The following is a 15,611-nucleotide window of genomic DNA, read 5'->3' as shown; positions in this document are numbered from 1 at the left end:
GTCGCGGGACTTTCGAGGGCTCAGGTAAATAAACGGGGGGACTGGGGGCCGCTAATCTTTGGATGTTTTTTCACCTTAATACATAGAATGCATTAAGGTGAAAAAACATGAACCTTTACAACCCCTTTAACTGGACTATACACGCCTTTTATCCAACCACCATCCTCTGGTAGCATTATAGTGATACCATCATCTTCCATGGAAAGTGGGCATTTTACATGTTATCTCTGAGCACTGGTTGTATTCCAATCAACCAGTTTATCCTAATATTCAGACCATTCTGAATGTAGTATTTGAATTTAAGTCAAACTAATTTGTATAAATCAAAAAATAATATAGGACTAATACTCACATTGGTAGGGTTGCAGGACGCCCAGTTTGGAAGGGGTCAAACAACTGGATAGTCAGGGCTGCAGAGAATATTTCTGTCCCTACACAGGTATACTGTATGTCGCTATTTGAGGAAACAAGCCCCAAAAAATGGTCATTGATTGCAGAGGCGCCTGTATGGAAGAGCATGCTTAAGAGAATCTTGTACATCAAGTACTGGACTTCATTGATCATGGAATGTATGTATACACCATCAAAATGTTTTGTGGCACTAACGACAGCCATCTTCAGGAAGATGTGGATAAACAGTTTGGGGTTAAATTGTGATGACCCATTCTGTAGCTTTCTGTGTGTTTTTGCACAAATACTAGGTATCTAGTAGCTGTCCACATCACAGTTTGGTTGTTGAAGTACATGTACCATAGGATCACCATTCCATCAATAATTTAGTTCTAATTCTCTAGAATTTTAATTTCCAGTGGCTAAGTATATATTTTATCACACTGAGTTTTTCTTTGCTCCCCCAGGAAGAAGAGCTTGTGTTGGAGAAAGTTTAGCCAAAATGGAACTTTTCCTGTTTTTTACTGGTCTTCTGCAAACCTTCACGTTCTACCCACCTCCAGGAGTCTCCAGAGAGGATATAAGTCTCAAGTCTGACGCTGGATTCATTTTACGCCCTTTACCACACTTAGTATGTGCAAAACCCAACTACTAGTCAAGATCCACAAGTAACAACAAGAGGTGTTCAATCCTTCAGAAGAATGGATGAATGTTTTCCCCAAAGGAAACGTAGTCATTTCAGTGTTTGTTTTTAAATAAACATGTAGATCATCTTGGCGCGAACAAAATTGTTGAAATTTGTTGAGTGAGTGAGAAACTTATATAGCGCAACACATGCAAACTGAATCACCTCTGGGCACTTGGTAGCCATTCCTTCAGTAAGCCTCAGAAGAGATGGGTTTTGATTTTTCTTCTGAAGGCCAGGTGGTTTACCTCCAACCGGTTGCTGGTAGATAGAGCGTTCCATAGTCTAGGTCCTTGGACTGCAAATCTACGTTCTCCTTTGGACTTGTATCTGGCTTTGGGTATCTGGAGTAGATTTTGGTTGGTGGATCGCAGAACGCGATTGGGGTTGTGAGTTTTTAGTTTTTCGCATAGATATTGTGGGGCATGTCCTTGAACACACTTATGTGTTAGACAGAGTGCCTTGAAAGTAATTCTGTCTTTTACTGGCAACAAATAAAGGGATCTCAGTGAAGGTGAGATTGATTCCCATGGTTTTTTCCCAGTCACCAGCAGGGCCGGATTCCAGACAAGGCCAACAAGGCCAGGCCTCGGGGCGGCAGTAGGTGCAGGGGCGGCACTGCGGCTGAGAGGAGAGGACACTTTTACTTTCATATCGGGAGTTCCCCTCTGTCATGCGGATGGTGAGAGGAGAAAAAACAGAGGGAAGAGGAGGTGAGATAGTTCTTGGCAGCAGCACCCCCAAATGCTCAATGTCATTTTTGGCAGCAACAACCCCCCCCCCCCCCCGCTTCTCAGTGAGTGTCCTGCCGAAAAAAGGCGGATAATGTCCTCCCTGTACTGCGCAGGCGGGGGCGGTGTAGTGTCACCGTTTGCTCCCTATCACAGAATGCAGCCTAAGTCACGTGGCAGCGAACTACGCATGCGCAATGCGTTCCAATGCCAAATGTGATGCGTTCCAGGGGATTCACGACACTACCCCTCAGTGAACCCATCACAATTTGTCACGGAAGTGACGAGGAACCATAACGAGGAGGCATACACAGAGCGGGGGGGCGGGACAGAGCAGATACAGATCCAATGACAAACCTACAAAGAGCGGGGGGGGGAGACGGAGGAGAAAGAGACATGCAGATACATTAGGCTGCATTCTGTGATAGGGAGCAAACGGTGACACAGCCCCGCCTCCAGCCCCGCCCCCAAAGCAGAGGCTTATTGAGGTCCGTAAAAAGCATAGACTCGGGTGGGCAGGCGGAGGCTTACATCCCCCATGTATAGTAAAATGTCACATTGTTTTGGTGTATGCAATAAAGACTGTGAAGAAAATGTGTATGTAGGAGGAGAGCTTCTGAATACCAACAAACACATTTCCATTTTATTCCTCATTTCTATGGGAAAGTTTAAGGTGGAACTTTAGGTTTGATTTATCTTTGAAGTGAAATGTTACCCAGAAAGTAAAGTTCCCCTCTTCTGTATTTTTTTAGGCTCCATGTACACGGGCCCATCCTCACCCCCCCCCCCCCCACCGCCATCCTCCCAGCTGTACGAACCCCCCCCCCCCCCACCGCCATCCTCCCAGCTGTAGGGATCACCCCCCCCCCACCATCCTCCCAGCTGTACGAATCACCCCCCCCCCCCACCACCATCCTCCCAGCTGTACGAATCACCCCCCCCCCCCACCACCATCCTCCCAGCTGTACGAATCACCCCCCCCCCACCACCATCCTCCCAGCTGTACGAATCACCCCCCCCCCCCACCACCATCCTCCCAGCTGTACGAATCACCCCCCCCCCCACCGCCATCCTCCCAGCTGTACGAATCACCCCCCCCCACCACCATCCTCCCAGCTGTACGAATCACCCCCCCCCCACCGCCATCCTCCCAGCTGTACGAATCACCCCCCCCCCCCCCCCACCCCCCCAGCTGTACGAATCACCCCCCCCCCCCACCATCCTCCCAGCTGTACGAATCACCCCCCCCCCCACCGCCATCCTCCCAGCTGTACGAATCACCCCCCCCCCCACCGCCATCCTCCCAGCTGCAGGGATCACCCCCCCCCCCTCACCGCCATCCTCCCAGCTGTAGGGATCACCCCCCCCCCCCACCGCCATCCTCCCAGCTGTAGGGATCACCCACCCCCCACCGCCATCCGCCCAGCTGTACGAATCACCCCCCCCACCTCCATCCTCCCAGCTGCAGGGATCACCCCCCCCCACCGCCATCCTCCCAGCTGTAGGGATTATTCCCCCCCCCACCACCATCCTTCCAGCTGTAGGGATCATCCCCCCCCCCACCGCCATCCTCCCAACTGTACGAATCACCCCCCCCCACCACCATCCTCCCAGCTGTAGGGATCAGACCTGTAGTAAAAAATCCTCGGACCTGTGAAAAAATCGTACCGCGTCACTTCCGGTGCTCGTATGCCAGGAGCACAGCTGATCGCGGGTCCACGGCGCATGCGCAGCTGCTTTTTCTTTGGTCCGTGAATATCCTAGACTGGGGTAGGTCACTTGTGCCCGTCATACGCAGCCAGTGTGCCCACTATATGCAGCCACTTGTGCCCGTCATACGCAGCCATTGTGCCCACTATATGCAGTCACTTGTACCCGTCAAACGCAGCCATTGTGCCCACTATATGCAGTCACTTGTACCCGTCATACGCAGCACTTCCTTCTTCTTCTTCTGTAGCGGCGGCTGTGGCTCCTGTGTCCGCTTGGCTCCTCAGGCTTCCTCCGTCATGTCTCCTTTTCCGCCAATGCGTTAGGCATCCAATAGGATCGCCTAAAGCTTTGGCCAATCGGGAGACAGGTTTTACTGACCTGCCTGCTGATTGGCAAGGAGGAACTTTAGTGTGAAAATAGCTTCTGGCTCTTATCACGTGCTTCACGGCAGAGGTGACGGGCCCACCATGCAACCATGCAGGGGCCACCACTGGTCTTTGATCTCTGTCAAGTGCTGGGGTCTGGATCGCCTCCGCTGCTTTTCCTCCAATCGGGCCAAAGAAGCTGAGTGCGAGTTTACCTGTAGCCCTCACACTGGAGACTTGCACACCATCATCATGGCATCCCAGGACGGTGGGTATCAGGTCACGGGAGGGCAGAGCGCATGTGTGTCCTGCTTTGGGGTCACTGGTGGCTTAGGGAGAAGGAGAGGGCCCCTGGGTGTCCGTGGCAGAAGGAGAGGGCACCCCTATCTCCCCCGGAGGACGGGGACACCCTTCTCTCCCCCGGAGGACGGGGACACCATTCTCTCCCCCGGAGGACGGGGACACCATTCTCTCCCTCGGAGGACGGGGACACCCTTCTCTCCCCCGGAGGACGGGGACACCCTTCTCTCCCCCGGAGGACGGGGACACCATTCTCTCCCCCGGAGGACGGGGACACCCTTCTCTCCCCCGGAGGACGGGGACACCATTCTCTCCCCTGGAGGACGGGGACACCATTCTCTCCCCCGGAGGACGGGGACACCGTTCTCTCTCCCGGAGGACGGGGACACCGTTCTCTCCCCCGGAGGACGGGGACACCGTTCTCTCCCCCGGAGGACTGGGACACCGTTCTCTCCCCCGGAGGACGGGGACACCCTTCTCTCCCCCGGAGGACGGGGACACCATTCTCTCCCCCGGAGGACGGGGACACCCTTCTCTCCCCCGGAGGACGGGGACACCATTCTCTCCCCCGGAGGACGGGGACACCATTCTCTCCCCCGGAGGACGGGGACACCATTCTCTCCCCGGAGGAGGAGGACACCGTTCTCTCCCCCGGAGGACGGGGACACCATTCTCTCCCCCGGAGGACGGGGACACCGTTCTCTCCCCCGGAGGACGAGGACACCGTTCTCTCCCCTGGAGGACGAGGACACCATTCTCTCCCACGGAGGACGAGGACACCAGGGCTGGACAAGGAGAAGAGGTGAGCGCTGCGGGGAAACAGAGCATCATGAGGGACGGGGGATAGAGGAGCAGGAGAGGAACAGAGAAGCATGTGTGGGAACAGAGAAGCAGGGGGGGGGGGGTATCAGTGGAGCACAGGGGGGACCAGAGAAGCATGAGGGTAAGAGGAGCATGGGGGGGGGGGGATAGAGAAGCATGTGGGGGAACAGAGAAGCAGGGGGAGAACCAGAGGAGCAGAGAGGGGGACAGAGGCGCATGGGGGCCGGCCGCCATGGGAGAGACTTGTCAAAGTGTATGAAGTCCAGGGCAATATTTTTGTCCCAGTCCAGCCCTGGTGTCCCTGTCCTCCAGGAGAGAGAATGGTGTCCCCGTCCTCCGGGGGAGAGAACGGTGTCCTCCTCCTCCGGGGAGAGAATGGTGTCCCCGTCCTCCGGGGGAGAGAATGGTGTCCCCGTCCTCCGGGGGAGAGAATGGTGTCCCCGTCCTCCGGGGGAGAGAAGGGTGTCCCCGTCCTCCGGGGGAGAGAATGGTGTCCCCGTCCTCCGGGGGAGAGAAGGGTGTCCCCGTCCTCCGGGGGAGAGAACGGTGTCCCAGTCCTCCGGGGGAGAGAACGGTGTCCCCGTCCTCCGGGGGAGAGAACGGTGTCCCCGTCCTCCGGGAGAGAGAACGGTGTCCCCGTCCTCCGGGGGAGAGAACGGTGTCCCCGTCCTCCAGGGGAGAGAACGGTGTCCCCGTCCTCCGGGGGAGAGAAGGGTGTCCCCGTCCTCCGGGGGAGAGAATGGTGTCCCCGTCCTCCGGGGGAGAGAAGGGTGTCCCCGTCCTCCGGGGGAGAGAAGGGTGTCCCCGTCCTCCGGGGGAGAGAAAGGTGTCCTCGTCCTCCGAGGGAGAGAAGGGTGTCCTCGTCCTCTGGGGAGAGAAGGGTGTCCTCGTCCTCGGGGGAGAGAATGGTGTCCTCGTCCTCGGGGGAGAGAATGGTGTCCCCGTCCTCGGGGGAGAGAATGGTGTCCCCGTCCTCTGGGGGAGAGAATGGTGTCCTCGTCCTCGGGGGGAGAGAAGGGTGTCCCCGTCCTCCGAGGGAGAGAAGGGTGTCCCCGTCCTCCAAGGGAGAGAATGGTGTCCTCGTCCTCCGGGGGTGAGAAGGGTGTCTGTCCCCGTCCTCCGGGGGAGAGAATGGTGTCCCCTACCCAGGGCCGATCCGCCCCATAGGCTCACTATGCAAGCCGCTTAGGGCCCCGCAAAGCTGCGGAGGGCCCCCCAAATTACTAGAGCCCCCGCTTCTCACTTTAATGTAAGATGTCATTTCCGACAGCAGAACACCCCCTCCCCCGCTTCTCAACTTTAATCTTTGTGACACCATGTGACATGTCATTTTGCTTAGGGCCCCAGGGAGGTCAGGATAGGCACTAATGTATGTGATGTGGGCCCCAGGCAGAGCATTCTGTACTCGTACTGTGGTACTAGTCCTGACTCCTGGTGGGGTGATACTAAAATCTGGGGGCCACAGGTCACCCTATCACCACTCTAGGTCTGTCCCTCTTATGTGGTCGGGCGCTCTCCAAGGGGATTGGTGAAGAGTTATGGGTGACGGCATCACGGGTCAGGTAGAGGGCCCCTTAGCAAATTTTGCTTAGGGCCCCCGGTTAGGTCAGGATCGGCACTGCCCCTACCTCTGGGGAGAGACTGGTGTCCCCATCCTCCGGGGGAGAGAATGGTGTCCCCGTCCTCTGGGGGAGAGAAGGGTGTCCCCGTCCTCCGGGGGAGAGAAGGGTGTCTGTCCCCGTCCTAAGGGGAGAAGGGTGGCACCCTCTCCTCCTCCAACCACCCAAGGATCAGCTCTTCCAATTTTGGCCAACACTGGGGCCCATCTGCTTCTCCTTCAAACAGCCAGGGGCCCACTCCTTCTCTGCCAACCACCCAGGTTCTCTCTCCTTCTCCCCCGGCCACCCAGGGGCCCTCTTCTTCACTAAATGGCCACCCAGGTGCCCTCTCCTTCTCCCACGGACACCCAGGGGCCCTCTCCTTCTCCCACGGACACCCAGGGGCCCTCTCCTTCTCCCACGGACACCCAGGGGCCCTCTCCTCCTCCAAACACCCAGGTGCCCTCTCCTTCTGCCACGGACACCCAGGGGCCCTCTCCTTCTCCCTAAGCCACCAGTGACCCCAAAGCGGGACACACATGCGCTCTGCCCTCCCATGACCTGATACCCACCGTCCTGGGATGCCATGATGATGGTGTGCAAGTCTCCAGTGTGAGGGCTATAGGTAAACTCGCACTCAGCTTCTTTGGCCCGATTGGAGGAAAAGCAGCGGAGGCGATCCAGACCCCAGCACTTGACAGAGATCAAAGACCAGTGGTGGCCCCTGCATGGTTGCATGGTGGGCCCACAATGCATGGGCACCGCCCCCGTCACCTCTGCCGCCCTCCCTATTCATGTGCCTGGCCCCTTTTAGGATGCCGGACACATGAAATACTATGGCGGGAATAGGCGGGGTGTGTATTTCGAAGCACGTGATAAGAGCCAGAAGCTATTTTCACACCAAAGTTCCTCCTTGCCAATCAGCAGGCAGGTCAGTAAAACCTGTCTCCCGATTGGCCAAAGCTTTAGGCGATCCTATTGGATGCCTAACGCATTGGCGGAAAAGGAGACATGACGGAGGAAGCCTGAGGAGCCAAGCGGACACAGGAGCCACAGCCGCCGCTACAGAAGAAGAAGGAAGTGACGCGTATGACGGGTACAAGTGACTGCATATAGTGGGCACAATGGCTGCGTATGATGGGCACACGTGGCTGCAAATAGTGGGCACACTGGCTGCGTATGATGGGCACAAGTGGCTGCATATAGTGGGCACAATGGCTGCGTATGATGGGCACAAGTGGCTGCATATAGTGGGCACAATGGCTGCGTATGATGGGCACAAGTAGCTGCAAATAGTGGGCACACTGGCTGCGTATGATGGGCACAAGTGGCTGCAAATAGTGGGCACAATGGCTGCGTATGATGGGCACAAGTAGCTGCAAATAGTGGGCACACTGGCTGCGTATGATGGGCACAAGTGGCTGCATATAGTGGGCACAATGGCTGCGTATGATGGGCACAAGTAGCTGCATATGGTGGGCACACTGGCTGCGTATGATGGGCACAAGTGGCTGCAAATAGTGGGCACACTGGCTGCGTATGACGGGCACAAGTGACCTACCCCAGTCTAGGATATTCACGGACCAAAGAAAAAGCAGATGCGCATGCGCCGTGGACCCGCGATCAGCTGTGCTCTTGGCATACGAGCACCGGAAGTGACGCGGTACGATTTTTTCACAGGTCTGATCCCTACAGCTGGGAGGATGGTGGTGGGGGGGGGGGGATGATCCCTACAGCTGGGAGGGTGGGGGGGGGTGATTCGTACAGCTGGGAGGATGGCGGTGGGGGGGGGGGGTGATTCGTACAGCTGGGAGGATGGTGGGGGGGGGTGATTCGTACAGCTGGGAGGATGGTGGTGGGGGGGGGGTGATTCGTACAGCTGGGAGGATGGTGGTGGGGGGGGGTGATTCGTACAGCTGGGAGGATGGCGGTGGGGGGGGTGATTCGTACAGCTGGGAGGATGGCGGTGGGGGGGGGGTGATCCCTGCAGCTGGGAGGATGGCGGTGGGGGGGGGTGATTCGTACAGCTGGGAGGATGGCAGTGGGGGGGGGGGGTGATCCCTGCAGCTGGGAGGATGGTGGTGGGGGGGGTGATTCTTACAGCTGGGAGGATGGGGGTGGGGGGGGGGGGGTGATCCCTGCAGCTGGGAGGATGGCGGTGAGGGGGGGGTGATTCGTACAGCTGGGAGGATGGCGGTGGGGGGGGGGGTGATCCCTGCAGCTGGGAGGATGGCGGTGGGGGGGGGGGGGGTGATTCGTACAGCTGGGAGGATGGTGGTGGGGGGGGGTGATTCGTACAGCTGGGAGGATGGCGGTGGGGGGGGGGTGATTCGTACAGCTGGGAGGATGGCGGTGGGGGGGGGGTGATTCGTACAGCTGGGAGGATGGTGGTGGGGGGGTGATTCGTACAGCTGGGAGGATGGCGGTGGGGGGGGGGGTGATTCGTACAGCTGGGAGGATGGTGGTGGGGGGGGGTGATTCGTACAGCTGGGAGGATGGCGGTGGGGGGGGGGGTGATTCGTACAGCTGGGAGGATGGCGGGGGGGGGGGGGTGATTCGTACAGCTGGGAGGATGGCGGTGGGGGGGGGGGGGTGATTCGTACAGCTGGGAGGATGGCGGTGGGGGGGGGGGTGGTTCGTACAGCTGGGAGGGTGGCGGTGGGGGGGGGGGTGATTCGTACAGCTGGGAGGATGGTGGTGGGGGGGGGGTGATTCGTACAGCTGGGAGGATGGCGGTGGGGGGGTGATTCGTACAGCTGGGAGGATGGTGGGGGGGGGGGGTGATTCGTACAGCTGGGAGGATGGTGGTGGGGGGGGGGGGTGATTCGTACAGCTGGGAGGATGGCGGTGGGGGGGGGGTGATTCGTACAGCTGGGAGGATGGTGGTGGGGGGGGGGGTGATTCGTACAGCTGGGAGGATGGTGGTGGGGGGGGGGGGTGATTCGTACAGCTGGGAGGATGGTGGTGGGGGGGGGGGGTGATTCGTACAGCTGGGAGGATGGTGGGGGGGGGGGTGATCCCTACAGCTGGGAGGATGGCGGTGGGGGGGGGGGGGTGATTCGTACAGCTGGGAGGATGGCGGTGGGGGGGGGGGGGGTGAGGATGGGCCCGTGTACATGGAGCCTAAAAAAATACAGAAGAGGGGAACTTTACTTTCTGGGTAACATTTCACTTCAAAGATAAATCAAACCTAAAGTTCCACCTTAAACTTTCCCATAGAAATGAGGAATAAAATGGAAATGTGTTTGTTGGTATTCAGAAGCTCTCCTCCTACATACACATTTTCTTCACAGTCTTTATTGCATACACCAAAACAATGTGACATTTTACTATACATGGGGGATGTAAGCCTCCGCCCGCCCACCCGAGTCTATGCTTTTTACGGACCTCAATAAGCCTCTGCTTTGGGGGCGGGGCTGGAGGCGGGGCTGTGTCACCGTTTGCTCCCTATCACAGAATGCAGCCTAATGTATCTGCATGTCTCTTTCTCCTCCGTCTCCCCCCCCGCTCTTTGTAGGTTTGTCATTGGATCTGTATCTGCTCTGTCCCGCCCCCCCGCTCTGTGTATGCCTCCTCGTTATGGTTCCTCGTCACTTCCGTGACAAATTGTGATGGGTTCACTGAGGGGTAGTGTCGTGAATCCCCTGGAACGCATCACATTTGGCATTGGAACGCATTGCGCATGCGTAGTTCGCTGCCACGTGACTTAGGCTGCATTCTGTGATAGGGAGCAAACGGTGACACTACAGCGGCATTGAAGGACCTGGCCTTGGGGCGGCAAAGGGAGTAAATCCGGGCCTGGTCACCAGTCTGGCGGCCGTATTTTGAATGACTTGCAGACCAGTGATTTGGTATTTGGGGAGTCCGAGATAAAGGGCATTTGTTAAAGCATTTGTAAAGGAAAACATTTTTTTCCTTTAAAATAACAAACATGTTATACTTACCTCCACTGTGCAGTTCGTTTTGCACAGAGTGGCCCCGATCCACGTCTTCTGGGGTCCCTCGACGGCTGTCTCTGGTTCTCCCCGCAATTACTCACCACAGTCATGCGAGAGCTCGCATGGTGGTCAGTAATTGCGGACACGCTCCCGTGATACAGCGAGCGGCTAATAAAAAATACAAAAACTGTGCTTTTACAGGAGATTAGCATATATTTTTTAATGCCTTTAAACACAGTTCTATGTTAGCTTATGTGGCCATGCACATTAGATATTTAGATCATTATTTTAACCACTTCAATACCAGGCACTTTCACCCCCTTTCTGCCCAGGCCAATTTTCAATGACAATTACTTGATCATGCAACACTGTACTCAAATTTTTTTATCATTTTTTTTTTTTTTACTGATGAGGTTGCACTGGTGAAGAAGTAGTGGGGAAGAATCTGGGGGGTTTTGGTAGATCATAAGCTCAATAATAGTATGCAATGCCAAGCTGTGGTTTCCAAAGCGAGCAAAGTTCATTATTTTATTAAGAGAGGTATGGACTCCAGACAGAGATATCATTTTGCCCCTGTACAAATTATTAGTAAGACCTCAAGGATATCGGGGAACTGGAGAAGGTGCAGAAAAAGGCAACCAAACTGATAAGAGGCATGGAGGAGCTCAGCTATGAGGAAAGATTAGAGGAACTGAATGTATTCACTCTTGAGAAGAGGAGAATAAGGGGGGATATGATCCACATGTACAAATATATAAGGGGTCCATATAGTGAACTTTACGGTCAACACGTCTAGAGGAAAATAAATTTTATCTCCAAATACGGAAAGGCTTCTTTACAGTAATGCCGCGTACACACGTTTTTTGTGATGAAAAAAAACGTCAGTTTTTCTCATGAAAAAAAACAACGTTTTTCAAACTTCATTTTAAAAAATGACGTTGCCTACACACCATAGTTTTTTCAAAATGCTCTAGCAAAGCGCGGTTACGTTCAGCACGTATGGCGGCACTCTGTTCCATTCAAGCTCGCGTCATAACTTGCTTCTAAGCATGCGCGGGTTTAAAAACGTCGTTTTAGCCTACACACGGTAATTTTTTTTGACACAAAAAAACAACGTTTTAAAAAACGACATAAAAAATTGAAGCATGCTCGAATTTTTTTTTGTCGTTTTTCAGAAGACATAAAACAACGTTTTCCCCACACACGGTCATTTTAAATGACGTTTTTAAAAATGTCGTTTTTTTTCATCACAAAAACGACCGTGTGTACGCGGCATAAGAGCTGTGAAAATGTGGAATAGACTCCCTGCAGAGGTGGTTCTGTCCAGCTCAGTAGATTGCTTTAAGAAAGGCCTGGATTCTTTCCTAAATGTACATAATATAACTGGTTACTAACATTTATAGGTAAAGTTGATCCGGGGAAAATCCGATTGCCTCTCGGGTTAACAGGAAGGAATTTTTTCCCCTGCCGTAGTAAATTGGATCATGCTCTGCTGGGGTTTTTCACCTTCCTCTGGATCAACTGTGGTATAGAATTGGGTATATGGGATTGTATGATATTATTATTATATATTTTTTTTTTATGGTTGAACTGGAAGGACTTGTGTCTTTTTTCAACCTGACCAACTCTATGTAACTATGTAATTATGATAAGCTGCACTGATATGGATGCACTGATAAACAGGGCACTGATGATCAAAGCCTTGATAACCTTGCTGGTTATTGGCTCTCCTTTCCTCACACAGATACAGCGTGGGAGAAAAGAAATGCCAACAACCAGCAAGTCTGTTTACATGTGATCAGCTGTGATTGGACACAGCTGATCACATGGTAAAGGGACGCTGTGATTGGCCCTTTATCCTGGTCTGTAATCATCTGTGTTCCAGGGGCTTGCAGGAGGTGGGGTTCTGAGAGGACATCCATTGAAGCCCTCCCAGGACTGGAGGACCGTGCTGTAGCTGTCTTTAAGCTATAGCACAGTTGACAAGCGGTTAAGAGCACCATTTAGAGGCAACATTTAGAGGCATAAAAAATGTCCCAAAGCTGCTTTCAGAGAGGAGCTTATGAGCATAATTTATAATTTATGTGTATGTAGCAAACCCCCGAATGAACTGCTGTGGCTAAAGGGGAACCCCAGGCCGGCCTCTGATACCTCTAGTACACACCCAGTGAAATAATCTCAATGTCCTGGAAGCAAAGCTTTGCGTTTTATTATCTTCACCGGCAATGTAGGAACTCTGTGGACAATATTTGGATGTGGTATTCTATGAAAAGCATTAAATGTTCCTGGGCAAAGCCCCCTCACCAAATCCTGTACACAGTCAGCGGTCCTCCCCTGAGCGATTGATCTTAGATTCAGGTGTGTCGCAGTGGCATTTAGTCATTGAGATGTTGCAGGGTGTCCTTCTTTAGCATGGACAGTCTGTTCCTCTGGGCTGGAGCTGCATGAACAATCTGTTTCTCTGGGCTGGAGATGCAGGCTGTGTTGCAGGCCCCTTGGTGGGCCGCAATTTCACACACACATAGAGTGCAGGAGATACTCTCCTGATGGGGTGCAGGCACAAAGAGGCTCTGGCCTAGTTCCTCTGGCTTTTTACCTCCTCCCCCACAGTCCTATGCTGCTGCCTGATGATTGGCTTGGGCTCCTCCAATAGGGAGTTTACAGACAACTTCCAATAAGGAGTTTACAAAAAAGCAGTTCTGAGTGTCTGTGAGAAGAGAGAAAGGGGGGTGAAAAAGCCCACGCTGCTGCTGCAGCAGACAGCTGTCCCCTAATAGATTAATTCAGTCTGGAGAAGTACCTGCTACATGTATACACACACCTAAATGCATATACTGTAAGGGCGCCTTAATACTGCTCTGCAGGAGGAGGGGGAGGCGGCTTCTCTGCTTGGCTGACAGCAGCTGCCCGAGACTGATCAGAGCCGTGAGAGAAGAGGATCATCGCGCCAGTACCAGATGTGCCGCCGACTGGCTCGGGTGCAGGCCCCCCCCCCCGCAAATCCACCACATGCTCGGGCACTCTATGTATATTCTGTCACTGTACGCTCTCCTTTCATTCGTGGAAGGGGGGGTGGGTTGCCTGCCTCACTCACCCCCCCCTCCCCGCCTAGCCACTACTTCGGGTTCTCTGTCTGTGGTGTGTGTCTCTGTGCAATGTGTGTCCAGCCTCATCACACCACAATTGGCACTTTCTGTCCACCATAGAGTGGCGGGGGTCTGCACTGTAAGGGGGCCTGCACTGTAAGAGTGTCTGCACTGTAGCGGGGGTCTGCACTGTAAGGGGGCCTGTACTGTAGCGGGGTTCTGCACTGTAATGGGGCCTGAACTGTAGCGAGGATCTGCACTGTAAGGGGGCCTGTATTGTAGCGGGGGTCTGCACTGTAAGGGGGCCTGTACTGTAGCGGGGTCTGCACTGTAAAGGGGCCTGTACTGTAGCGGGGGTCTGCACTGTAAGGGGGCCTGCACTGTAGCGGGGGTCTGCACTGTAAGGGGGCCTGTACTGTAGCGGGGGTCTGCACTGTAAGGGGGCCTGTACTGTAGCGGGGGTCTGCACTGTAAGGGGGCCTGTACTGTAGCGGGGTCTGCACTGTAAAGGGGCCTGCACTGTAGCGGGGATCTGCACTGTAAGGGGGCCTGTACTGTAGCGGGGGTCTGCACTGTAAAGGGGGCCTGTACTGTAGCGGGGGTCTGCACTGTAAGGGGGCCTGGACTGTAGCGGGGGTCTGCACTGTAAGGGAGCCTGTACTGTAGCGGGGGTCTGCACTGTAAGGGGGCCTGTACTGTAAGGGGGCCTGCACTGTAGCGGGGGTCTGCACTGTAAGGGAGCCTGCACTGTAGCGGGGGTCTGCACTGTAAGGGGGCCTGTACTGTAGCGGGGGTCTGCACTGTGAGGGGGCCTGCACTGTAGCGGGGGTCTGCACTGTGAGGGGGCCTGTACTGTAGAAGGGTCTTCACTGAAGGTGGGCCTGCACTGTAGGGGGGTCTGTACTGTAGCAGGGGCCTGTACTGTAGCGGAGGCCTGTACTGGAGCAGGGGGCTGCACTGTAGGGGGGTCTGTATAACATGCAGGGGGTCCATAACTGTTAAGGGGGGGTGTCTGTGTAACATACAGACGTCTAGAGGTGCAGGGTACTGTGTAATGTAAAGGGGTCCAGAGCTGTGGGGGGCTGTGTAATGTAAAGGGGTCTAGAGGTACAGGATGCTGTGTAATGTAAAGGGTCCAGAGGTGCAAGGGCTGTGTAATGTAAAGGGGTGCGGTGCTGTGTAATGTAAAGGGGTCCAGAGGTACAAGGGCTGTGTAATGTAAAGGGGTCCAGAGGTGCAGTTGTGGAGAGGGGGTACACAGAATTGACAAAAAGATATTGAAGGATGCAGAGGTATGCAGGGGGCACAGTGGGGTGTTTTTACATTTTAAGGTTGGGGGGTGCCAGATATAGGATCCGCCCCGAGTGCCAAATGCTCTAGGTACGCCCCTGACTTGGCTTGAGGCCTAACAGACTAACATGCTTAGTCTTCAAGGCTCAAGCAACAGTATCTTACACCAACCACATAGGATTGTACACCCCATTAACAACCATCATACCATAACAAAATAATAACATAATAAAGTAACCACACGACAGGGATTGTGAGAAAGTTTAGTCCACGGCCCCTTTATTGGGTTTAAATCAATTTTGATTATGAAATAAACTTTAACCTTTAACTTTATCCTAAAAACAAACAGATCCACTGTTAATCATTAACACACCAACATGCTTAGTCAGTAAGACAGTAAGAGCAATAATATCTTATACCAACCATATAACAGTTTACTAACCGCTGATGGATAACATTATGCCATAAAGATGGACCACAGCAAGGGAAAAAGAAGAAAGGGAAGGGTGGGAGCAGGTCAAAATATACAAAGAAAAGGCTGCAGGTAATTCAGAGGTGAGTCCAGAGGACTGACCTGGGGTAACTGCTGACACCACAGAGTAACTGGAGAGATATACAAGCAGTGGCGGCTGGTGCTCCAGCTGAGCGGGGGCAAACAAACCAGCTGAACCCCCCCCCCCACGATTGGTACTCACG

The 15,611-nt window shown here is 54.3% G+C and overlaps 1 protein-coding gene across 1 annotated transcript in view; it reads left to right on the top strand.

Moving 5' to 3' along the window:
- Positions 1-1,173, top strand: part of LOC120943449 (cytochrome P450 2K1-like) — a 49,753-nt gene extending 48,580 nt beyond the window's left edge. Inside the window, exon 9 of the mRNA XM_040356754.1 lies at positions 858-1,173. Within this exon, the coding sequence (XP_040212688.1) occupies positions 858-1,045 (188 nt within the window). The 3' untranslated portion in view covers positions 1,046-1,173. The remainder of the gene's footprint in view (positions 1-857) is intronic.
- The last annotated feature ends 14,438 nt before the right edge of the window (positions 1,174-15,611 follow it).

Source organism: Rana temporaria, chromosome 6 (genome assembly GCF_905171775.1).
Source record: "Rana temporaria chromosome 6, aRanTem1.1, whole genome shotgun sequence".
NCBI classification, from domain to species: domain Eukaryota; kingdom Metazoa; phylum Chordata; class Amphibia; order Anura; family Ranidae; genus Rana; species Rana temporaria.
This window is presented reverse-complemented; position numbering and strand designations above follow the sequence as displayed.